The 27587-nt window shown below is 37.1% G+C and overlaps 1 protein-coding gene across 2 annotated transcripts in view; it reads right to left on the bottom strand.

Annotated features, from left to right (window-relative positions):
• Positions 1–24940, bottom strand: part of LOC139978252 (uncharacterized) — a 76698-nt gene extending 51758 nt beyond the window's left edge. Inside the window, exons 1-2 of one of the 2 annotated variants that reach the window (XM_071988258.1) lie at positions 24377–24940; positions 9809–9841 (exon numbers count right to left, since the gene is read on the bottom strand). In XM_071988258.1, the coding sequence (XP_071844359.1) occupies positions 9809–9841; positions 24377–24670 (327 nt within the window). In that variant the 5' untranslated portion in view covers positions 24671–24940. The remainder of the gene's footprint in view (positions 1–9808; positions 9842–24376) is intronic. The other variant, XM_071988259.1, reaches the window with a different exon arrangement.
• Between the last annotated feature and the right edge of the window lie 2647 nt (positions 24941–27587).

The following is a 27587-nucleotide window of genomic DNA, read 5'->3' as shown; positions in this document are numbered from 1 at the left end:
ATGTGAAGTAGGTGATTTATAATTACAATATTCCTCAATATACTGTACGGGAATATTATAAATAATCAAGTCAAAAACCTCCAGAGAAGTACTCTTGAGGAGTGATATTACACCCTGCTATGTAGCAAATTCCTGGGATGCTACATGTACATGTGTACAGCTGGCTAATAATGTGTACCAAACACATAACCCACATATACCAAAACCAGATCACTAATAAACATGCAGTGTGGTTCTTACTAGGATTCACAATTGCAAGTTACAAGAGATCTTGAAAATCCAGCTCAAAAACACACATCTCAGGCTTCTGAATGGTAGATTTGGAAGGACCTTAGAAGGGGGGGGGGGGGTGGGAATGAAGTGCACCAGTTCTTAGGATATGGTAGATCAGAGTGTGTATGTATAGGAGACATGTAAGAGAGATACGAAGTACATAAAATGTATTAAAATCTTAACAAGTTGAAATGTTGTGAAGTGCAACTTTATTCCAAAGCATGCAAGGAATCAATTATTAAAAAAAAACAGGGAAGAAAAACACACAGACAGAAGTCATTAATTTCCAACTTTGTCCACCGAACAAAAAATGGGAATTAGTTGCATTCTTAATATAATTTTCAGTAGAGGAGTTGTGTATGTCAAAATATAATAATGCTAAACTGTATGCTACATTACCCCCCTCTTGTAATTTTCCCAAGGGAAATAGCCCAGACTTGCAAAACCACAAGAAAACAATAAAGAACAATGCTTAGTCCTTCAGGGGACATGTTAAAGGTTCCCAGAAGGCTTTTTGTGGTCAAATCATGTCCCATTTCCTTACTTTACAATAAGTGATAGTCTATTCACTCTTTATGGGAATTCTTAAGTTTCATACAAGATGGATCCCATTTCACATACCCACCCGAAAGGAAACTTTCGTACAAACTTGAGGAAATGGATTGAGTATACTAAAAAGGTAGATAGAGCCACTTACCTGTTCCTACCTCGTTTCCACCTCAAGGTGCAGTGACAAGTCACATCATGTGCAATATATAAAATGCAAAACAAAAAACAAAAACGAAACAAAAAAAGGTTGGAGACTTGATCAAGTCTAAATATGATATCATCGCACGATACATATACTCAAGTTTTTTGCCTTTTCCTTTATTTGTCATGATGTTTATTTTCTTTATTAATGGAGGTGGATTTTGTAAATGTTGAATCTAAATTATTGAACCCTGTAACATGATATATAATGATGGTGTTGGTTTCAGTGTCAAAGACTGTTTCACATCCTACAGTACCTTTAATAAAATTGAAAAGCAACACAAAGAGAAAGTGAAAGGCTTTCAGATCTTAGGACGATGACATAACAGATGTACAAAATGATGGCTCCCAGACATGACTTTTAAACTCCAAAGGGAACAAGATTTTACTCTGAGCTGTTGGGAGGATGGAAGGTTGGGGGGGGGGAGGGGGGGAGTGTTCAACACAAAGATCTCTTTCAGTTAAAGCCCAATGTGCAGCAACGCTGGAAAAGCTCAGCTTTCGTAGCTTCTGTTTTAGAAATTTGTATTGATTGGCAATATTTCTCAGCAGTTACTCCATTTGTTTGTGCGAAAAATATGAGATATAGGCTGCAAAACAGTGCCATTTCCTCTTCTTCCAGCTCCTTGTTTGCCTTGCCTTATGCTCTCTCCTAGCAGATACATTTTGTTACAATGTAAGAAAGTTGTATTCCTTCAAAGTGGAAACACTGTCAGGAACTTATTTGCACACTAGACCGTTGTACTTATTGCTAGGGATAAACTATGCCCCATTCCAAAAACCAAGAACCAACAGTATATGCACTTGGTAGCTTACATTCATGCAATAATAGAACGAAAACGTGAAAAAGTATTCCTCTGCTAAATCTGCTAGAATGTTGGTGATAACAATGTTTGAATTATTCTGACCAAATAGTGCTCGCTAAAATTGCACCCAAAGAATAATAGAATGACCTGCAACTTGTTTTTTTTTCGACGTACCACAGAGAAACGTTAAGAGCTCTAACAATATAGGTCATTCTAACATGTTGTCTTCCAAACACAAACTGTGGAAAAGTTCAAAATTGCAAATCTGCCAAGTAGTCAATTTTTACAGAGAATGACATTGAACTAGATAGGAAGCTTGAATAAGAAGTAAATATTTGACTTGATCAAGTCTCCCACGGGTGGAATTATTTGTCGGGAAATTAGGATTGGAAGACATTTTGCTACTCACATCAAAATGCATACTGGTCATTAATACTAACAATTTAAAAAAAAAACATTTAATGATCATTGTATTTGATCTGTTTCATAACTGAAAACTCTACAGAAGGCCCTGTTTTGGACCCTCACATGACGACAAAATATTTTACCTGAAGAACTTTAAACATTATATCCACAACGTTTCTGCAGATTTGGACAAACACCCTAGGAGGGGTAGCAATTTTGATGTTTTCAGAAAATGACCTCAAATGACTTTCATTTTTATAAAATATGATCGCATGTTTGAAAACTTAACCCACACAAAACGCTGACAAAATTTCAGCCAAATTGATTGAAAAATGACAGTCATTCAAACACGGTAGCAAAAAGTGACAGGATTTTGGCAGAATCGCACGATCGCTATAGCTCAACGGAAAAGCTTTGAGATGAGCTAACAATGAAGGTTATGTTTGTGGTGCCTTAAAATTTTGATACAAGTGATGTTTTTCCCACCATTTGTCAATCCTTATAACTGCATATAAAAGCTTGTCTGCAAAACAATCAGTGTTATTATAAGAACACAGACAATTCCAAATGTCAATGCTTTCATCTCTGCAATTTTAATTTTGTAAGCAACACGATGAGCTACTGTGGAACAAAGAGACAAAAACCCTGAAATTTCCTTCTCAAATAAAAGCATCATCCGACAATTGTAATTAAGATTTCAGTGTTACCCAAACATTAGTCTACCCATGCAACTGGTGCATATGTAGATCATATCATACTGTACTGTCTTGTATCATGTAGAGACCATTCCTTGCTGCAGCAAAAAGATTTAAATGTCCTTGAACAAGAGACAGCCTCTGAATAATTGCTTTTTTAGAATGAGAAATATGTTTGCCTCTGGTTATCGTTTTCAATAAATAAACCAGAAAATTTAATCTCTTTTTCTTTTTTTGGGCAACTTTGGATGGCATGGATTTCAGAATTCCTTTCACAGTTTTCTCATAAATAATTATGCCGAATTGAAAAAAAACCTTTTGATTTGTTCAACTTGTATTGATCTGTTGTAATTCAGAACTCTGGGCAAAGAACAAAAGCCAGGATCAAGCTGATACTTACAAGAAAGGAGAAGAAATGAAATGCATCGTAGTAGACGACAGTTTTGTGCAGCAGTTTTTAAGTCTATAAAGTTGTCTCTTGTAATATACTATGCTCCCTATATCATAATAATAATAGTAATAAATGAGACTTATATAGCGCCAAATCAGTAGACAAAAGCCACTGCTCAAGGCGCTTTACAAAGAAAACAGATTAACAGATTAACAGAGTACAGATATATGTACCTGCAGTACAAAACAGCTCTACAGTTTTTGCACTTGTACAGCAATTTGACCATACTGTATAGCATTTTGCAATACAATATCAGATTGATTTTTATTTCCCTGTTTTTAACACATCACGTAAATTATTATTTAATACAAAGATTATGACATTGGAAGAAGGATACCGTTCAGGATGTAATTAAATTCCAAGAATCATTCTAACAGTATCCGGAAAAAAATAAATATCCTCAAAGATAATTATCCTGTTAAAGAGACACTTCTAGACACTTACAGTAAGTTGGTATGATGAGGAAGGTTATAGTGAGCAGGTGTGTCCGATTGCTAGGGGAGCACAGTGCTAAAACGTTTACCGAGTTCAATTCTAGTCTTCCAGACAGGGTAGATCTAGTGAAGGTCCGTACTAATGTAGCGAGGAGACAGGTAAGCGAGGAGGTTGCAAAGTAAAATCCATGCAAACTGTCAATGCAAATTATGTAATTAGACCATTGCAATCACACCATCGTTTTGAAACTGATAAGAACTGGTGACCGTTTCGGAAGGATACGGCCAATTGTTACAGTGCGGCCTGCTTGTGTTCATTGAAACTGATTAAATTTGAAGTACACTTATCAAAATAAAGGTCCATATATATTGATAACACTAACTTACAGAAGCAATATGCAGTTGGGTTGTTTACTTTGAACTGGGTGTGTTGACAAAGTGATAAACAAGAGATCAAGAGATCTAATTATCCTCCTTCAGATTTGATATCAAAAGGATAAATCAAAATGCTATAGAATACACCCCCTTTAAATAATTAGTGACGTGATGCAATTGTTTTTTGTTTATGCAAACAAACCACATTGACTTCCTCCATTTTTGACAAATCCGTTCGGTCATTAACTTTTTAACCTATTACAACTTTTGAAAACACAATTATGACTATAGTGACGATGATTTGTTACCATGGTAACTATTTCTCGAGATCTGCTTTATCTGCAATATTTAAGACAATAGAGAAAAGTAAGTAAATGTATAAGGATTACTTACCTGATCAGTTTGTTGTCATAACACAGAAATTTTTTAGACTCTGTTCATAGAAATTAATTTGCTATCACATCAAACAAACTATATGTAGAGGTAATGGGCTAAGCTCAAAACCAATACACCAATACAAACTGGTTTGGGTATTCACCAACGATATGTACATATATGTGCGCTCCTTTCTGCCTAGCTTACGACAAACAATTATTGCAGAGCGCCCGTCTTGACCTTCATGATGGTAGATCTGAAAGGAAGAGGGCAACTACCTGTAGAAGCTGGGGGCGGGGTGGAGGGGGGGGGAGGTGGTTAGGCAGTGCAAAAAAGGTTACCAATTGACCTAAGTTAGTAGAAAGGAGGCATATATACAGTATATACAAGATAGGTCAGAATGGAGTAATATAAATCTGGTGCCTTCATGACAGAAAAAGAGCATGAGCGGTGCAAGGACTTTAAAAAGTTAAATTCGGGAATTTTCTGGGACTAAAAATAGTGCAAGACGGTTTCGCTATCAATCCCACAAATTTTCTGAGCTATTAAACTTAAACTGTGGCAAAACTCTGAAATAGCTCCAGGCTAGTTTGAAATTGCTCAAGAGATGCCCAAAATTTCATGAACTCAAATTCTGTGTTAGGCTCCAGAAGAGGAAACCTTTATGTTTGATCCTTGGTTATGTGGCATGCTGCTGATAATCAACCAGTGCTATAGTATTCCTGTATGTTGCAGATATGTTTTTTAAGGAGAAAGACTTCCATAAAGATATTTCGAAAACAATATAATGGCGTCAAGTTCCGTCAACATTCTCTCACGTTTGCAGAAGAAAAGATTTTAAGCAAAGTCCAATGAAGATCTCACTGAATTTACCAGATCTGGAATCGTTAATTGTTCCATACTCATTACTTTCTTTTAAAGTTACTACAAAACTTACTGGTTTGGGTAGTTAAAGATCGAATGACATACATCACATTCCGATTCTACCATATCACCTAAGAACTGGTAACTGTCTAATATGCAGTGCCCACAATGACCTGCTATACGGTCACTCCAATTAACCTGGTTTTAAAAACCGCACTTTGCATTCATTTGAGTATTTACAAATGGCGATACTCACCTGTCTACACTGAAACTACATACTTTCCCATCAAACGATCCTGTGCTTTTGGCACTGCCATCAACCCCTTACCCTCTCCTTACCCCCTCCTACATGAACATAGTAAAAAGTGCTACCTTAATTCTATTTCTCTCAGACAATGAGCCAAACAAAAGGTCGAGTTTCAAGCCAAAGCCCTGGGATATATGACAAAAAAAATTAAAGCAAAACCGCACAACTCGAAAGCAAAAGTACTAATTTGTCACATCCTTTCTGAAAAAAAAATTGCTAAACAAGAGATTTATAATGAAGCATGAATGTTTCACTTTCTGAAACGTATGGGTTAACTTATGGTTAAAACTAAAGTAAATATCCAAGGTCTACAATCAGCTGCATAAAGAACGAGCTCAAAGTCAGCATACTGCAAGGGATCCGATACACACAGAATAGCTGCATACTACTGTAACTGTAGTACTGTGAAGCCAGCTCAAAAACAGCAGCAGTATATACTGTACGCAGTCAGATTGGCACAAGCCAAACTAACCAGGCACAATCACATCTCTTTAAACAATTAAGTCTTAATAATCCCTGCTAAACTATTTTAATTTTAAACTTAAAACCTTTAAGGGGTAATTTACTCATATTAGTTATATTTGGTCGACCTATAATTTTACCAGTTGACTATATGGAGTAATTACAGAGAAAGAAAGTTAAACTATTTCTGCCCCCAAAAAATATATAAATATAAAGATTTTACTATCAATTGTAACTTTAAATAACTATGATGAATTAATAGTAGAAAATAGGAATAAATTTCCTTTTTGGATAGAAATCTTGTTACTGGCTCCCGTTATTCAGCATAAGGTCTCACTCGCATACAGTATGTATAACGACAAAACTTCATTCATAATTTCCTTATTATTCTTGAGCAGTGGTTTCATCACACCACAAAGTGGAGATTGAACAGCACAGGTGACGACCAGGTGGATCAACAAACCACCTTTTAACTCACACTCGGGGTGTACAGGTTTACTCTATACCTTGGCAAGCAACTTGATTTCACACTTCATCTTCCCCACACTATTTGTGTTATTATTATTCCCACACTTTCCTGGTTAGGCTTCCTTATGGATATATATATAGTGTACACATACTTTCATTCTCCCTAGTAACTACAGGTATTACTTAACCTGGTAACTATATTCGCTGTACTATGTATATCGTTCTACCATCATACTCTATCCCCTTGCTTCATTGAACCATGTCAACAGAATATATAACACTTACAACAGGGTTGCAACATACAGACTTATGGAACTGAAACACTGTTTTATTGCAACAAATTGTTCAACAAATGTACTTTATAGATAGAGTACGGTGTATAGGGGCCCAAATACTATACATTCGGTCGCCGGGGAGCAATAAAATATGCGTCACAAGCTGCATGCGTACGAGCCATTTTAAATTTACTACCAGGGCATCACTTAACCACTCTGAAAAATAAAATGTTATCGGGTCTGTTATGAAATAGTTGTGACTTACGTACACCTATTACAAATGATAAACAAAAAAGAAAAATGTTTGCAATGAGGAAAGAAAAAAAAATGAAATCTAACGAAATTCAATCTGTGAAGATTCAATGAGCTTATTGCATTGACTTTCATGGGCAGCTTTATGAGTTAATTTTGATCATTTTCTTATGATTTCTAATTCTAAAATCCCAAAACTTTGTACATGTTTCATTATCTCCACTGGCCGACTCCATTTTGAATGTTTGAGTTAGAGTTGAAACAAAACTTTAAAGTTGCTTTTTATTGTATACATGTTTGATTATACATATGATTATATATGCAATATATACAGTACAGTGACTTACTGTATGCTAGCTAAAAGGAAAAGTGTGTTGAGGACGAATATATGTTTAGAAGGGTAATCAAGTTCATTAATTAATTCCTCATTAACCTTCATTTAATACAAAAGTGTTTTAGGGGTATCTTAGTTTTGAAAAGTGTCTTGAGCACGAATATATGTTAAGAAGGATAATCAAGTTCATTAATTAATTCCTCATTAACCTTCATTTAATACAAAAAAGTATTTTAGGGTGTACAGTACATCTTAGTTTTGAGTAATACTTATTATTTGGGACAGCTGGTTTGATAAAATTCCAAAACACGTTCAGAAATGTCAAGACTGACAACAAATAATGTGTCTAATGTAAAGCCAGCTGCCAGCAACTGTAGGTTTTATAACCAAGAATCTACACGGTATAAACAATTATAGGAAATGCTACCAGGTCTGCTAAACAAGCCCACATATACAGTGTTACACACATGTAATAAACCTTTCAGCAACGTAATAGCACGATTTGAAGATTAATTTTCTTAAAGTGAAAAATGTGAAATTAATAATTAATAAAAGCTTCCAAAATAAACTGGACATTTGTCCTAGAGTCAAGAAGTGCAGAAATGAAACAATTGACAACCTGTCTTAGTTATAGCAAACTGAAGGTGCCTTGTATGTAAAACCCTCTTTGGGGGTCATAATGTAGATAATTAGAGTGTGTCGAGCCGGCTTGAATCCTGCTGGTGAAAGTTGTGCAACATAAGAGATAAAATCATATCCACAGTGTGTCACCAAAACATTTGCTTTTGGGCATAAAGGTGCATTAATATTGCAAGATGTGGTTGGTCTTCATAGGTTGTTACTAGTTGTAACAGATCAGACCCCGCAGTTAGTGTCCAGCATTTAATTGAATTTGAACCCCCCCACCCCCCCTCCACCCACAAGTTCACATCAGACTCGGTGCTTGGTATCGGACCCGGTGCTTGGTATCAGGCCCAGCTTGTGATCACTTAAACTTGAAAAAAAAATGGCGCAAAACCAAGAGCCAAGTGATGTGCAGTGGTGCTAGGTAATGCAGAAATACCTACCAGTACTACTGCTGTGTCAAATTACGCTCGTAAAACAACGGAGGTTAATGGTCACCGCTGATCCTGTCGACCCCGGACCACGTTTGCATTACAATTTTAACACCAAACGCTTGACCATGATCTTCCCTAGATCCTAGCCTATACAAACTTAATCTACAACTGGTTTTCATAACTTATTCATTTCACAAAATCAACACAGTATTTCTATCTCACTGTATCATATTTGCATGGAAACTAAAATGTTATAAATTTATATTATTATTATGTTGCAACAAATTGTAATGAATTCCTGTATAACAGTAACACAAAAGTAGAGTGTAAAGAATAGAATGAATTAGCATTGCTAGATAATATGTAATATTTCATACATCTGAAAAATTGCCAAACAAAGTGATTAAAACTAAGACCTACTGTACTGTACTGTACTGTACTATCTAGCTCATGTGCAGACCATTTCTATAGCACTGTGTAGGTCTGATAGTGGCATTCTACAGTAGGCTATTTTCCTATACACTCATTGTTTAATGGACTTTTAGTGCTAGATTGACGGTTTATGCGACAAAGTAAAGACGAGATGACCGGCAATGAATGATGACAGAAGGACACAATGCAGTGCCGCATGATTGGTCAAATAATGCTCAAAAAAATTACAATATTTGCGAGAGAATAAAATAAGATTAATAGTAAAATTAATATCCATCGCCTGTTCAGTTCTGGCCAGAAAAAGATATATGCAAATGGTCAAGGATGATCATCGTATTTCATATGATTGATATATATTTTTTAGTAAATTTTTTTTTGTCCGGTCTAATTGGTTGGCCATTAACGAGTCTGCCGTGCTGTGTAAGTAATATTGAAATATCGTTTGCCTATTTCCATTTCATTTGCCCTGGTTAAGCTTAGAAATCAAATAGTCTAATGCATTTCTGCTTTAAAGATGTCAGAAAAGTCACTCAACACAGAATTGCAATCTTCATATTTTGATGATCAAAGGAAGACCATTATTGGAAATTTTTTCTTCAGAAAGGCTGAAAAGTAAACTGGCTCAGCTTAGGGTAGTGAATTTATCCCAAAACAAATATAATTTCATGTGAGGCAAAGAGAAAAAAAAATTTGACCAAATGAGAGACACAAAGGAAGAGGAAGAAGAAGGAAATATAAAAATTAAAAGTTATCTAAGACAAAAGTAGCATGCAAAGAATATGAGTACAATACCTGGGCACCAAAACAACACAAAGCCATGGCACTCTGACAGGAGAAAGAATACAATACATATTAAGACAGGCTAACAGACAGATAATGAGGACGGACGAGAATTCATGCAAATAACATTTTAAACATAAAAAAAAACATGCTTCATTTTTGCCCTTCACATTTCCATTGTTCAGGCAAAAACTTAAAATTCCATTTCTTTTCATGCTTTGAAGATATACAGAGAAGTATGAAGTATAAATTGACTCATAATCCATGTTTATAAACAATGATGTCCTTGTTCTCTATTGTAATATTGTGACGAGCCCGGCTCCTCCGATAGTAAAACTATATTGGGACTCGCGATAGAAAGGTACTGGGATATCTTGATGCCGTCTTTATGCTTCTTCAGGAGATGTCTCGAACGGGCGAAAACAATGAGTTCACAGAAAAACAATTTGACAAGATCGGATTTGATTAATGATTCGGTATAATTTCTTCTCTGTCGATTCTCTTACAAATAAAACTAAATTACAATGATTTGACTTGACTTGACTCCGTCAATTACGCAATTACAGGGAGTGATGAACTTTCGGCGGAGTGATAAATTTGCTGACCAAGTGATAAAACTTTCGGCGGAGTGATAAATTTGCTGACCAAGTCATAAACTTTCGGCCCCATGCCTTTTTATACCTTACTTCTATAAAATCTCACTGCGCACAATCAGTAGGCAGCCGATGACCTGACCATCCTGTATTAACTTAACGATATAAAAATAAGTGCGCTGGCACTGATCTGCCCTGATTGGTTGGGAGTTTGGAAGTCCATCCCCTTTCTATGGAAACTTCCATACCACGTGAGAGAACCTTCTCGAATGTTCCACAGACATAATGGAATCTATTTTTGGGAAAAGGCCCTGTACCATGATTCAATAAGATAGTTAAAAACTTCTTGTGGGAAAACTGAATCCATGACCTAGATAAATACATAAGAGGCCTGTAAGGTGTCTCGATGGAGTGTTTCGGTAACATCAAAGAGATGGTATCACTATTTCATAACACTATGCTAACCAGAGTTAAGTTTTTATTTTTTAATATGGTCCATAATGGTCCATGAACATTCATACTTTGTTTTATGTCAGACAAAGCCAATCCAATTATACAACTTCCTGGAAACATATGGCAGGAAGAAAGCCCAATGCAGCTGTCTACCCTTACTGTAGGCTCCGATTCCTGCCATAAAGGAGAAGCAGGCTCGTAGCAAGTCCATACCAGTACTTTCTTCGTATCATCTTATCGGTACTCGCCCATGAAATTATTCCTCCTGCATACTTGTACCTGAGGCATTTTGGAAACATCTACAGATAATGTACTTGTGCGAGCAGCCTTGTTAATGCTCTTACTCATACCAGTGGAAATTCTAATTTTACACAAATGATTCAGACATTTTGTACTTGTAACAAGTCTGCAAGATATCTTTATCCCCACCCTCTCCTCCCTTCTCCCGCCCTCCCCTTCCATCCTCCCTCTCGACTGTACATGTCCCTACTGACAGACATTTCCTCCATGTTGTTGTTCATAGAAACATGAGGGACCATTCTTTTTGTTAACAAATTCTAGCATATTTTGAGACAATACTGGTCACTGACATTACTGGTACAATAGAGCTGCATGGTGGACCAGGAACGTACTATACCTAACATTTGATTTTTCTTCGGCACACAGTGAAATCACACCACACCTCCTTGAATTTTCTGGAATTTATATTCCTCACTCTGACATATTCAGTGACATTAAATCACTGCATTTATCAAATTTTCCATGCCAAGTACAATTAGGAAAGAAATGATGATAGTACTGTAAAGTGTTTCTACACACATTGTTTTACTCAAATTTAATTTGATGAAGTTGGCTATCCAACACATACTGTAGTGCCAGTTCTACCAAGAAAAGGCCTCACATTTTCACCAACGTAAAAAGGAACAATTTTCATCCAATCCCCTGCAGTCCTGCAGTAAAATGCACTAAGATCATATATCGGTCCCACAACATATTACAATGTGCCCTGGTTTTACAATACACACATGCTCAATGTTTGTTCTCTTGCAGCTCTACAGTTTTACTGTACAAACCACTTCTATAATTGCAGATCATACACGTGACTGTACATATATCCAAATCGACAGTCGTAGTTCAACGACACGATCTAAATTATGAACATGCCACCACATGTTAATTATATACTATATCTAGTTGATGAGGAAAGTGTAATACTGTATGTACAGTCCTGTACTGTACAGTATGAATATATAAATCAACCTTCTGTAGGTACAGCACATAAATTAAACCAAAATTTATCAATTAATTACCAGACTTGTTGTCTGCATTTACATGCGTTCGTCCATCCATAAATATCGTGCATGCATGCAGGCAGCCCCTAGACTTTAGTCTGAAGGTCTTTCACTGGTAGGGCAGACTATTAAAGGCTGGTGACTCAACTTAACATATGATGAGGTCATTCTTGGGCTTACATGCAGAACAATGCTGACCACTATTCATGTCATAATTACCAGTTTATTCCTAGCCTTAACAGCAGACTTTGCTTGGGGGTTTAAATAATAAACCTACAATCAATGCTATTTTTCTTCATCATTTCAGGCAGTTTACAGCAGACTACACTAGATGTAGCATTCAGAATGCTCTGTGTTGTGAAAGTCAACAGGAGTGAAAGGCTGGATTATATATGAGCGCATATGTAGCACTCTGCTGTTTTGATAACATTTACAGTAATAACATGCTGTGACATTTGCCTTGTGCCTCAGCTTTGGAAATGCTCGTTAGTGCATCAAGTGCATTGATGATGGCCTTGTTATACTATAATTAATCCGTGCATATTCATTTTTACTCCTCTTGGTAAAAAGTGAAGAAACCTCTGTATTTATAAAAGGGACACTTTTCACATAAAAAATTAAGTCCTAACATTCAAAAATTATGAATATATATACTCTATGCCCCCTTTATTATAAACATGAATTTTTAAGCAACCTCTTCCCTTCACCTCCCCACTACCAACCAAAGAGACTCTAATTAATATTCAAAATTTTCAAATTTAGTCGTTAATTCCGTCAGTTTGTTTAATACATCTTTCTGCGGAAATGATTTCAATGAACTTATATTATAATTCCTGTAACAATTTGTCCATGCATACATGTTAATAAATGACTAACTGTAAAAAAAAAAGAAAAGAGGGGGAGCTGGAGGGGGTGGAGGTCATGTAAAAGCACCTGGTTTCAATTCACTTAACATAATGATTCTGCTCATGTGTAGTAAAAAAAGGGGATGGAGGGGGGGGGGGGAATGGAGGTCATGTTAAAGCAGCTGGTTTCAATTAACTTTAATGATTCTGCTCATGTGTAGCAACCAGGGAGTAGTTATAACAACTCCCTCAGGAAACCTACAGTCTAGGAACCTCTGCAACTTTTCACCACAACACATATTAACACTTAGCCTATTTAGGCCACTCTGCTGTTTTCGTAAAACAGATGTGCCTTTGCTCGTCTACCCTAATTTGCAGACAGTAGAAAATTCGGGCAGAGGTTAATAATGATGACGGGCAAGAAAAACCCCTTCACCATCGGAGTTACACATAATGTATATTTAGACTCACGCAAGATTTAAATCTATTACTGAACTCAAATGCAACAAGTCTAATACTTTACGGGAAGCTGGCAATTTATTTTACCGTCACAAGAAGTACTACTATGAATAGGGGTGATAGGTAGCTATGTGACAGGTCATATAATGCTGTGGAACAATGTATATTCATTCATTAGGATACAGCTCTGTGGGGTAGGCAGCAGTTTCCTATGGTACAAAAGAAACTAGAATTTGCGTAATACAATTCACCCTAACTTTTAGCTCACATCTTTTTGCACAGTATTTCACATGTGTACCTCCCCCTCCCCCACCCCCCACCCTTAGTTGATCACTTTGTAATGGGTGTTATTTGTACATGCATGTATGCCAATCTATTTGAAGAATTTTGCAGAAAAAGGAAATTTTCTTTGCAGAATATAAATTCATTCCCCTCAAAAATGTTTAACTCGCCATAGTAAATCACAAAATCACGAAATGTTTTATCATTTCGGGGAAAGTAAGCTATTGGTTTAGGACGGTTTATCCTGTTTATTTTTCCTGTTTATTTTTCCTCTGAACTTCAAATTTCCTCCTATGGGCGGCTGATAAATCAGCTGTATACAGTATATATGCAAACTACTGTACGACAGGCTGCACTAATAACACTACAAAAACCAAATCACTTGTTCTCCATTTGAGGTTGTACAGTACGAGATATGACAGGATTTCCTTTTTCCGGTTTTGAGCCCTGTTAAACCACCGTTGTGCCATTCATCCCTCGGTGCCTCCACGGACGATGAAGGTACGGTACAATGCAAATACTGTACAGGTAGGATGCAGTGGTTAAGATGTATTCATGGGGAAAGGGTTCTGTGATATATGTATATACAGCCCACACCAGCTACAACAACAGGCTATCTGCATACCCTATATTTAAAAAGCTCAGTGTAGAGGAAGTCATTCCTGACCAGTCTCAGCTTCCTGTTGTTTGTATGAAACCTGTGAAGAAAGATCTTCAACTGTAAGGGCGATGGTGCATTGCTTTATTATCGTGACCTCTCATTATGATTCGGATTATGGATTATCCGGATCAGTGGATCAACTAGGAGTGTTAGCTCCGTGGTTAACACCGGTGCCTTTCAATCATAAGGTCCCGAGTTCGAGTCACTCCAAGATTAATGTATGTCGTCCAGTTACAGAGTTGTTGACAATTAACAATTCATAATCATGGACGTTAAATATGAATGTAAGAGACTGATTTCGGTCAGCTTGCGGCTTTGATAAGCCAATGAGGCTTCTTCGCCAGTTCCTGCTTGCAGGAGGATCTAACACACATACACACATACATACATACATACAACTAACCAACCCATTCATTGTCGTAATAATGAACCGACATGTTTTTGTCACTTCACCAACGCTATACTCAGACACTCAATTCTGTAGATCCCCTTTTCATATGCATACAAAATAGCCTAGCTTTCAGTTTAAGTCACAGAGAATATACTGAAGTCGCCAATTTTCCCATTTTTTTGGCCACATCATTATTCAAAACAAAGACTGCCTGATAATTAAGTCCCAGGCTTGTATTTTCACAAAATGAAAGTTTGAGTAAGTCTGCATGTACAGTATTATTATTACTGACTCCTTTTGATTCTCAAAATAAAATAAAACTGTTAGCAAACTGCTTATCCACTAGAGAGCCTGTGTAATAGAATGTGTAAAAGTAAGTTGGCCTGACGTTTCGATCCTAGTAGGATCTTCTTCAGAGGCTAAATGACAAGTTACAGTAACAGAGAGGACAAAAACACGCACAGAATACAGACAGGTTAATGAGCACGGTGAACACAATGAGATGGATGAAAGGGGATTATAAGTAGAAAGCAACAGAAGAGGAGAGGAAGGAGATAAACTGTGGAGGGACAAAGAGAGGATTAAAGGCACAGGGTAGGGAATAAACTGGAGAGGGACAAAGACAGAAAGGTGTGAAGAAAAATGGAGGGGAAGAGAGCTGTGAGGAGAAGAGTGAAAGGGGGGGGGGGGAGGGAGAAAGGGGAGAAGGAGTAGGGAACAGAGGAAAGTTAGTCATGTCCTTCCTGAATGTTCAGCCCATGAGGTTGAATGGTACGAAGGCGTTGCATCCAGAGCCTCTCTCTGCTGATTCGTACTAGGTCAGGACGGCTACCTAAGGATTCAATCCCCGGTAGGGACATGTCGTTAATGGTATGGTTGGGAAGGTTAAAATGTTCTCCAACTGGGGTCTCAGTCTTCATGGTGTTGACTGTGGATCTGTGACCATAGAATCGCTTCTTGAGGGTGGTTTTGGTTTCGCCAACATACTGGATGCCGCAAACTCTACAAGAGATCAGATAGATGACATTGGTGGTAGTGCAAGTGATGTGACCCTTAGTCTTGTGTGTGAGTTGCATGCTGTGGCTGGTGATGGAATTGGATTCAACAATGTGGTGGCTGCAGACGATGCATCTCGAAGTACGATCACATTTGAAGGTACCATGCTGAATGGGTGTGGGGTTAGAAGTTAGAGGTGGAACAGCAGCGCGTACAAGAAGGTCTCGTAGGTTGCGTGGTCGTCTGTAGGCGATGATGGGTTTTTCAGGGACGGCTCGTTGGAGTCTATCTGAAGTGAGGAGAATGTTGTGGTTGTTAGAGGTGATTTTCTGAAGGGGAGGAAGATTTGGGTGGAAAGTAACAACCAGGGGCAGCTTGTTGTCGCAATCTCGTCCCTTTTTGTCCTTCACTGCCAAAGTAGATGATCTGGAAAGGGAGCGGACTCTCTGAATGGCTTCACGCACCCTTCTGGCACTATGGCCCCTGGCAATAAGGTGTTTTTCCAAAGCATCTGTATGCGAATGAAAGAGGAATTGTTAGAACCTGTTGCATGAGAGCTTTGATGTCAGAGATGGGTGGACAAGGGTGGACCTTCTTAGACAGGGCTGCACACGTAGCTGCGATACCTTCAGCATGAGGGATGTTAGTGTACAGAGAAGTGACAGTCAAGCACTTCGTCTTCGTCGCATTTGCTCTAACAATTCCTCTTTCATTCGCCATACAGATGCTTTGGAAAAACACCTTATTGCCAGGGGCCATAGTGCCAGAAGGGTGCGTGAAGCCATTCAGAGAGTCCGCTCCCTTTCCAGATCATCTGCTTTGGCAGTGAAGGACAAAAAGGGACGAGATTGCGACAACAAGCTGCCCCTGGTTGTTACTTTCCACCCAAATCTTCCTCCCCTTCAGAAAATCACCTCTAACAACCACAACATTCTCCTCACTTCAGATAGACTCCAACGAGCCGTCCCTGAAAAACCCATCATCGCCTACAGACGACCACGCAACCTACGAGACCTTCTTGTACGCGCTGCTGTTCCACCTCTAACTTCTAACCCCACACCCATTCAGCATGGTACCTTCAAATGTGATCGTACTTCGAGATGCATCGTCTGCAGCCACCACATTGTTGAATCCAATTCCATCACCAGCCACAGCATGCAACTCACACGCAAGACTAAGGGTCACATCACTTGCACTACCACCAATGTCATCTATCTGATCTCTTGTAGAGTTTGCGGCATCCAGTATGTTGGCGAAACCAAAACCACCCTCAAGAAGCGATTCTATGGTCACAGATCCACAGTCAACACCATGAAGACTGAGACCCCAGTTGGAGAACATTTTAACCTTCCCAACCATACCATTAACGACATGTCCCTACAGGGGATTGAATCCTTAGGTAGCCGTCCTGACCTAGTACGAATCAGCAGAGAGAGGCTCTGGATGCAACGCCTTCGTACCATTCAACCTCATGGGCTGAACATTCAGGAAGGACATGACTAACTTTCCTCTGTTCCCTACTCCTTCTCCCCTTTCTCCCTCCCCCCCCCTTTCACTCTTCTCCTCACAGCTCTCTTCCCCTCCATTTTTCTTCACACCTTTCTGTCTTTGTCCCTCTCCAGTTTATTCCCTACCCTGTGCCTTTAATCCTCTCTTTGTCCCTCCACAGTTTATCTCCTTCCTCTCCTCTTCTGTTGCTTTCTACTTATAATCCCCTTTCATCCATCTCATTGTGTTCACCGTGCTCATTAACCTGTCTGTATTCTGTGCGTGTTTTTGTCCCCTCTGTTACTGTAACTTGTCATTTAGCCTCTGAAGAAGATCCTGCTAGGATCGAAACGTCAGGCCAACTTACTTTTACACATCCTTTTGATTCTAAAAGATTAAAGTACATTGACTAGCTCGGGCAAGTTATCTTTCAATTTCATGTCCTATGTCTTCATATTTTTTCTTAAGAAAGAAGAAAGCAAAACTTTTATCACTCTTTCTCCAATGTTTGAAAATTGCACAATTTAGTCATCGACATCAGCTGCTTTTGATGAATTTAAGTCTTTTGCATTTAAGTTCTGTGGCCGGCTCGAAAGTTCAAACCGTCGCCAAAACTTGACTGCTCCTTCCGGCAGATTCTGAGACCTTCCGAGTAAAACAGGTTTGGGAGGAAGATGAACAGAAAACTGACGATCACATTATCAATTATTTCCATCTTTTAGCCAATGGTCCTACCATGATCAAATTAGTTGTAGTTCATTTGAGCAGGAAAAGTGTGAATACTTTTTTTTATGACTTTTTGTGACGATTTTTAAGATGAACTGCAATAACATAATTAAGGTATTCTATTCTGCAAGGAATTATCACCATGTGCCAGAAAAAAATATCATTTTGAGCAAAATTTTGTGAAAAAGTATGAAGGTTGTAACACTCTTTTAGATACTAATTTGAAGAAGCTAACTTTAATACAAAAAAACATTCTTGTCTTAGTTATATTTTCTCTTCTTTCCAATATACTTATGTTAAAATATGTTGTTGCTTGGCAGCCTGCACATGAATGTATCAACCGATCTGTGTGCCCTACCTGTACTATATATAAGTAACATGTGTTCATATATATAGCCTGTACTATAGATAGCTTTTACTTTATCCTTTAATACAGAACTCTTAGCTAATAGTAATTCATTCAATAATTTATAACAGGTGCTTCTATACAGAACAAGCAGCTGCTGTGTACCAGAATACTGGTATTAGACACCAACTTGTCAAGAATACCTTACAAAATCAATAATTTCACACAAGGTACCCGGCGAACAGCCAAAAGAAGCAGACAATTGATAAATACCGTATCACTGACTTGTCATGAATCCTGTACGCACAGTACCGTACAAGTGTGAATTACAACATGGTATAGACATTAATTTTAACTACTAACGTTAGGCTATTACCATAGTGTGTGCTGTAAATTATGTAAATTAGAACTGAATTAATAATTCAAAGAAGTAAGGATCCCATTTGCAAGAGGTAATTATTATGTTCCTGAAGTGATACAGATATATTCCAACCTTTAGTCAAATTCATTTCAAATGACAATTTAGAATTTTTTGTTATAGGCAACACCAACTCTTTTTAGTTTCAATAAATTTGATGCTTCATTTATTGTATAGTAAGTAAGAAACCTGTATTAATTTTACAGTGTATTCAATTTTCGACATGTTGCTTTGTACATAAATACTGTACATGGAACAATATCACCCCACTCTTTAACATGCAGTCTATTAACATAACAAGAGCAAACAAAGCAAATTAGCTATGAAAGTGAAAACCGTAATTTATTGTGTACCGGCGTTAGGGTGCGGTATGTACAGTAGTACGCACAGATCATTGCCAAAGAGGAAATTAATATTAAGGTACTAGAGAATAAGTAGCATGTAAACTACAAAGGAATGGGTGATTGCTAAACAAAAAATTGAAAATTGTTTCATTCTGGACCTACTTATAAACAATTGATTAAGTGCTAATTTTATAAGGACACAATTTTGCACAGACAGTACTGTACTGTACATATAGGTTTACTCCTGTACAGTTAGCAGATAAAAAGCAAGAAACGTCAATCTGAGGGATAATATAATGTACATCTGTGGCATGTTGAACATTGATAGACGAGTACAGTTTGGTCAGCTCTGTAAATTATAAAAAATTGTTAATTTCACTATTTTTGTATTTCACACTTGAACTGTCCTGCCATGTTGTGTTATTCTTATCTAGAGTTTAGATGTGTATAATCATTCTGAGAAAAAATAGTAGAAGGTTTTTAAGTGTTCAAGGTTGGACAGTTAAAAAATTCTTATAAATGGATTTTTCAATTTTTTTTTAGGTCTTTATATTTTAAATTCTTAGCTCTGATGATAGCAAAGCAAAATTTGATTAGATCTTAAGACATTTAAACATTAAACTTTATTTCACCAGCGTTCACACCAGAATAATTAACTGATCCTGGAAAGTGGAAACCTACACAGATGAAGTTATAATTCATCAATTAATACTGTATGTTTCTATTGTAGAACATAATACAGTATATATCCCTGGGATTGTCTTTGACCTATTCATATATCTATAAATATATAAAAAAGGATGATTATGCAACTTTTAGCATTGTTTGAGACATTTAAACCTTGTGTTAAAAGTGAAAGCAGGATGTTTTAGAAAAACATCCAACCAGTATGTATACTATAGATGTATACACACTACAGTGAAACTGCATTGAAAAAATAACACAGTGTGTACAGTTGTACACACTGTATGTGTGTGGATCTATATGTTTTGATACTATGTAGTTGCTGGTTAAGAAGATCAATGTTATACTCTAAAGGCATGCACTGAAATAAAAATGACCTATAGTTATTCTAACATTAAACTAAAATACATTTTCTATTGTTTTATTCTGTAATACTTATTATTAACAATGTTAGAAGAAAGTTATAATGAGGCATTTCACTGTACTGTGTAGCAATGTTGCAGTCATATAAAAATGTATAATAATAACGGACAAAATTTAATGTACAGCAAAAAACTGCAAAATATAAATATATCTCAGACCAGGACATGAGACTTAAGCAATGTTGTTAATGTCAATTATCCCAAACAAGTATACGTATGTAGAGTAAATCATTCAACCGCTTATTAACAATTTAAAATTGTTTCCTCAAATAGACAAAACTTGTATATGTGCAACTATATTGCAACATTTAAGTCAATGCTTAATAGCTGCCATATTGATACTGTTGATAATATTTCATTTAGGAAATGGAAGTTATCCTTAATTTGTGTCATAACGAGGAATAACTCACTTTACAAACTGTGCTTAATATGAATTGTACATCATAAAGTTTTGAAGTGACATGATTTTCAGACTAACTGTTCTAAGTCATTTGAACAACATGAATGTTTTTGTTGGTCATTTCAGTTTTGTCAATTTAGAAACTATTAAAGACTTAAATCATCTAATTGAATGTACATCTATAGTGATCTGATCACAGGATCACAGAGCTCTCGCAATTCAGCGCTTTAGAGCGCTTAAAATACAACTTTGATCCTGATTCATGACACAGGCAATCTTGTCAGAGGCAGACTTATAAATTTTGCAAACATTCGCTGATTCAGTGATATGGTAACCCTACTGTACATGCCACTAGTTCTGCACAGTTGTTAACATAACAAGGGCATGCGGATCAAGCTTTGTTTCTTCGTAACAACTACATGAGTTGTACAGTGTCATAAATGGATGTTATGACAGACAGATTGACAGTCAAACTATAGATCAAGGAAAGGAAGTAGAAGAAAAGGAAGTAGTACGAAAGGAAGTGACCTAAAAAACCTAAGTAGTAGGCTTGTCAAGTAGGCCACTCCCTGTACAGAAGAAAGAAGAAGAGAAAATAGTATTTTAAGTAAAAGTTAGTTAATATGAGTAAAAACTAAACTCTCGGGCATATAAGATTTACATCATACTCTACAGTAGCTTACCTAAGTACGGCAGAGGTTTCTATGCAAATCCATTATTCCTATGGATGTACAGTACAGTAATTTAATCTGATATTACCCCAAGACTAACTGACCAGTACCAACTCTCGAGCAGTAAGATTTACATCATACTATACTGTAGCTAACCTACGTACCGTAGAGATTTCTATGCAAATCCATTATTCCTATGGATCTGTACAGTAATTTAATCTGATATTACCCCAAGACTAACTGGTACCAACTCTTGGGCACTAAGATTTACATCATACTCTAGCTTTACCTACGGTAGAGATTTCTATGCAAATCCATTATTCCTAGATGGATCTAGTACAGTTATTATATCTGACACCCCAAGACTAACCGGTACCAAACGAGATTCTCTCCAATCTTCTATCAAATCATCGCCACCTTCCCATCTACCTAGAGGTTATCTGCCAAAATTGATATTTTGTCATCGCTGCAACCCCAACACAAGTCACCACAAACACAAACACCTAGTACTGTACAGTACTATAAGTTTCTTCATAAGTTCTGTACCTAAGTAACAGTGTATATATTAAATTATAATGAGTTGCATCTTCAAAACATGTGTTTAGAATATATATGCATAATTTCTTGTGTGTTGCATCACTTCTGTGCAACAACATAATTACATCATCATTGCAATCATTGTGGAATATTTTAGTTAATGTTATAAACACCAACGATAATTTAATACTAATAAAAATCCTCACAAAGATTTTATATAAAGCTGTAGGGACCGACCTATGTAGGCTGGAACCCTACAAAGCTATAAATTGATTCGAGCAATAATTTATATTCATCAACCTTCTACTGTGCACTTCCCATGAATCCATACATGTAGAAGAGGTATGATTTATTGAAAGCACATATTTTCAACCACAAGGTCAAACCACAATGAGTTCTATATCAAGAAAAGTTTGTTTGAGTGTGGGTGAAAAGTACTTCACATCAATGCCAACCATTTACATTACACATGAAACCTGATTTTGATTAATGGTTCCCTTTCAAACGAAACTGTACTGCATCATGCATGACAGAGGAATTAATTTTATTCATAGACCTCATCAGATGGTATACCTTTTATAATAAATAAATATATAGGAACTAAAAATAATAAAAATATCAAAAAAGGAAAACCTTTTGGAAAAATAATTTTTCAGTTTCGGATATTATAAAAGACTTCCTCATTGAGGACACAATATTAGAGTTGCAACTAATACATGTATGCTATTTTCATAGACCTCATCAGATGGTATACCTTTTATAATAAATAAATATATAGGAACTAAAAATAATAAAAATATCAAAAAAGGAAAACCTTTTGGAAAAATAATTTTTCAGTTTCGGATATTATAAAAGACTTCCTCATTGAGGACACAATATTAGAGTTGCATGCAACTAATACATGTATGCTATTTTCATAGACCTCATCAGATGGTATACCTTTTATAATAAATAAAAATATAGTAACTAAAAATATCAAAAAAGGAAAACCTTTTGGAAAAATAATTTTTCAGTTTCGGATATTATTAAAGACTTCCTCGCTGAGGACACAATAGTAGCGTTGCAACTAATACATGCTTGTATGTAATGTATACCGTACACTACATATGGTCCACATATATGTACTTCATTACTGCCTTTCATTTAGTTTATTTCAATTCTTATTTTGTGAAACAATTTTAAATAAGACAGTCAAGTAACCTTTCCCTTTTCTTAGAAGCGATCAATTAAACTCAATAAAATACTAGCTGTCACTAAAATTAGTCGACTGGACTGTCCTCTTTTTATTTTTTTATTTTTTTTTGGCTCCATATCTCCAGATTAGTTATCATTACAGTTTGGATGATAACCGAAACTAAACGAGAATGTTAGTTCATGACAGTATAGGCCTACATATACTGCTACATATTGCATTTAGGTAGAAGACATTGAAAGTTGGCATGGTCCTTAAAAGTTCATTGAACTTATTTTAACAGCATCTTCTTCCCAGATGGTATGAAATAAGTTTGTTTTTGTTCTTTTCTGTGGTTTGAATAGTTGTAGTGCACACACAAGTTCCAGGGGGGAGAACTAATGAAACAAAATACACAAAGGTACATTGTTGTGCTTACAGCCCTACACAGAGGTGAATGAACTGAACTTTGGGCACAGATGTTTACCCAACAGTTCTAAGATGTAACCTTTCAATGTTTTATTTATTTAAGCAACATAATCACTCACATGATATAGTACTTAGTTGTTGGGACCCAACACCAATTGAACTATTTTTGTGTTAGGCAGTAAATTCAACATACTTCCTAAATTTCATCAGGAATTTTTATAATTATCTTGAAGTTAGTGAAATAATTATTTAGACCAAACTTAGAATGGAAGGTGACCAATTTGACACCCTTGAATTGCCAGGCTTAAACAGAAACCTGATCGCTGCAATTGGCTTGAATATTTCCTCTTGAAACTCAAAAGTCTTGTAACATTTAAAAGAAAAATGGATCAAGTCCTGTTCGTACCCGGCATATTTCACTAGTTAAAGTCACTCCAAGATTAATGTATGTCGTCCAGTTACAGAGTTGTTGACAATCGACAATCATAATCATGGACGTTAAATATAATATTGCGGCTTTGATAAGCCAATGAGGCTTCTTCGCGAGTTCCTGCTTGCAGGAGGATCTAAAATACATACATACACTAGTAGTAATAAAGCAGTTTGATTTGTTACTCAAGACCTGAAAAGCTTTGCAAAAGGTTTAGAGATTTGATCTAGGCCTAGGGTAGGATATTAAATGTCAGACCTAGGGCTTAGCCTACTGGTAAGTACTAATAGTACTGTACTACAATACTACTACTGTACTAGCACTAGCCTTTATTTTTGTTTCATGACGTAGATCTAGCGATAGGCATGTTCTTTTGCTAGTCAGTTTATAGGTTAGGCCTAAACCTAAATTATGTATACGTTGACTAGCAGTAGCAATGAGGGCGAATATATGTAAGAGCCTATGCTAGTCCTAACTTGAAGGCAAATCTGTCAAGTTGAATGTGTGACTGAGAGAAGTAAAATGGTTGATTGTATTCTTACCCGTGAGTTCGTTGTAGGACTTTCACCTTCAGTAGTTCGATGTCCTGCTCTTCTAACGTTAGAACTTGACGATACACTACCGTTGGTACTTAAGTAACTCCCCCCTTCCAATGTGCTTTGTGCACTAGGGTTAACGCTAGTCCCCCTTCCGTTCTGATCAGAATGGGTACTGGGCCGCATAAACCCAAAATCATCATCGGCAGGTCTCGTAAACTGGTCCCTATCGCCTGTGTAATCAGGACGAGGTGGGTGAGGTGCTTTTCTCCCAAATAATTTTAGAAACTTAGCAGCCATATTGCCACAAAACGTTAATTCCGAAACGGGGGTTCACATAACGCTTGCTGAAAGGCAAGTAAGAATCAACTAGAAGAGCGAAAATTCCCAAGAAAATGTTCAGGTTTAATCTTCTATCACAATGTAAGTTACACAGTATTCACATCCAACGTTGCAAGCACAGATTCAGGATCATCTGTATAGAGCAGTGTGTGCACTCCCTCACAGTAATTTCACGAAATGTTTTTTGTTATTAAGTTGAATCATCCGGACACACATACACTTTCCAAATGATGTGATGAAAGAACTCGTGCTTCGGCTTCGGCTTTTGCGTTTATCCTGCATAGAAGTATTCTTGCTATCAATTGCTCGTTTTGCAGGTTTGATAAATTAAAAAGCCAAAACTGCTATTATTTTCCCGACGTTCTGAACAGGAAATTGCTGAGCTATGTACAATTGTAAAACAGTACCAACGTACTATAACTTTTGCCCCATATAACTGGAAAGACCGTTGTGGTAGGAATACACGGGGCAATATAAAGACTGATGATTCTGAGAATAGAAAATCAATTTGGCGTCGGTGGGTTGAGAACTTGTTCGACATTCCTGACTAGAATGTTTTGCTTATAGACACATTTCAAGGGGCATTTAGTGTAAATATATTACGCTGAGTCTGTGTAATTTGCAATATTGCAACTTTATGATGCATAACGCAAAGATTTCTAACACAAGCTCATCACTAAAACGTTTTTTGGCCTTGATTTACAAACTTTCTGACAATGTTTTATACCAAACCTACAATTAAGTAGGATATATGTATCGACCAAAAACACAATATATTTGTCGACCAGACACTCTTCTTTAAACGTTACATACAACTGAGTAAATCGCAGAAGTTGATCGTGTTATGTAAAAAGATTAATGAAAACTCAACGCTCAAACAAATTAGCTGCTTTAATGTTATGGGAAGTTTGTCATCTTTATTTACTTTATTTACAGAAAGAGATGGAGAGAGAGAGAGAGCGGGCTCCTGATTAGAAGCAGTGGCGGAGCGTCCATACAGTCGGGGGGGCGGATGCCCCCCCCCCTCCCTGACGGACTCAAATGGACTACTGGCGCCCTTTTCAGCTCTTTACCACTTTTTACTTATTCGCGATTATTTGACTTTTTTATTGCGCTCTCATCTACCTATTGACATTTGTCATATTTTTTTGGTGTAATATGGCGGTGACACCTATTTATTCTTCGTTTATCTGCAAATTAGCCAAGCCCGGGAAGGGTCATTTCCGGCGATCTAGGGAGTATCTTTACTCGAAAAATTTCTGTACTCTACGCGCCAACCTGTGGTGGCGCTCCGCTTAGATATTGTCGAAAGCGCCCCTACAGACCATTCTCGCCCCTCCTGACCAATACCCCTAGCTCCGCCACTGATTAGAAGGGTTATCCCATGGGAGGGACCGGTTCAAGGTCTGGGGCAGCACTGGCGGCTGAAATCAAGCATGTTCTCAGACATTTTTAAGGAACTCACAAGACCACTGAATGTCCCAGTGAGGAAAAATTTCCTCCAATGGTTGTAATAAAAACAATTTAAGTATTTTGACCAAAGGTGACCATATTGCATGAATATCTAGCAGGGGTCAATAGAGCATACCTTTAATTATGTTTCTACTAAGTCTCTTTTTGTTGTTTACCCTGCTGCTGCCATCTGTTGAAAGATTTTGTCTACTGCTATACCCTCCGTAAACTACTATTCTCTTAGCTTAATTTATGGGTTTTCGTAGTAAATGTTTGCCCAACCTGAAGGAGCTGCACTCCATATACAGGTCAGTCGAACGGGATTACTTGGATAGGGAGTTGCATGCCAAAGCTTTGAAAGTTCGGGATGTAACTTGAATCAGCTTGTAACAAATAATGTAGAATCAAGGGCATTAATATTACCCACGGCGTTCGACATGATACAAACCAGATTATGGTCATCGACGCTAAAGCTCACAAATGATATTGCTGCATTCACAACATAATTTTCGAGACGAATTATTAGAGTATACGAGTAATTAAACCTCCATCATATATACAGTGGCGTCGCCATGCAGACATTTCAGTCCGGGGGAGGGGGGGGGGGGCACAGCGATGGCGGCACTTAATAAGAGGGGGCACGGCAATGTTTGTTTGTGAATGCCCTCCTGGGGGGGGGATCTAAGGGGAGGGGTGTTTTGCAGCTTGAAGTCACTTTATGTCCATGAACTTTCGGACTAAATCTGTCCGATATTTATGTTTTTAATTGAGGCGGGTAAAATAGTTATACCAACAATTGAAATTAACCCTTTTGCTTTGATAATGTTTTTAAATAAGAGTGTTGAAAATTGAAATTCATGCAGGGTAGTAGTGAAGTTTTAGCACTATAGCGATTCACGCCGGGGCCTCTGTGACCTGGTTAGTGAGAAAACAACTGGTTATTGTGATGGTCGGTGCAAGGAAAGAAGTTTTACTGAAGTATATAATACGTTTCGTCCTTTGTGAAAAAAAGTTTTTATTTGAGCAATTGTATTTAACGTACAGCAAGAGTTTCTTGCTTCTCAGCACGTTTTACCGTGAATTTGAAGCGATAACAATTATAGCGATAACATGGTCAACCAAAAGGATAACCGGGAGTGGTGGCCGCGGTTGTCTCAAATTTGAACAAGGCCTATTTCGTCTTAACATATCAACATTTACTGGGAATTTTGATTTTTTGTATCAAATTCAGATCGGGTCATTCAACATTTTCTAGAAATTTCAAGTTTCTTTTTAGTTTCTTTCTTTCGCGTATCATTTTCGATTAGCCTCAATCTCTTCCGAAATACTCAGCCTAATAACTATATACTTACTTTGTAGCATATTCCTGTAAATAAACTGATGATGTTTATACATCGTATGCACAGGTAGAGTGATTTCCGAA

This window comes from Apostichopus japonicus, chromosome 13 (genome assembly GCF_037975245.1).
Source record: "Apostichopus japonicus isolate 1M-3 chromosome 13, ASM3797524v1, whole genome shotgun sequence".
NCBI lineage: Eukaryota > Metazoa > Echinodermata > Holothuroidea > Aspidochirotida > Stichopodidae > Apostichopus > Apostichopus japonicus.
Note: the sequence above shows the minus strand (reverse complement) of the source record. Positions and strands in the feature narration are given on the sequence as shown.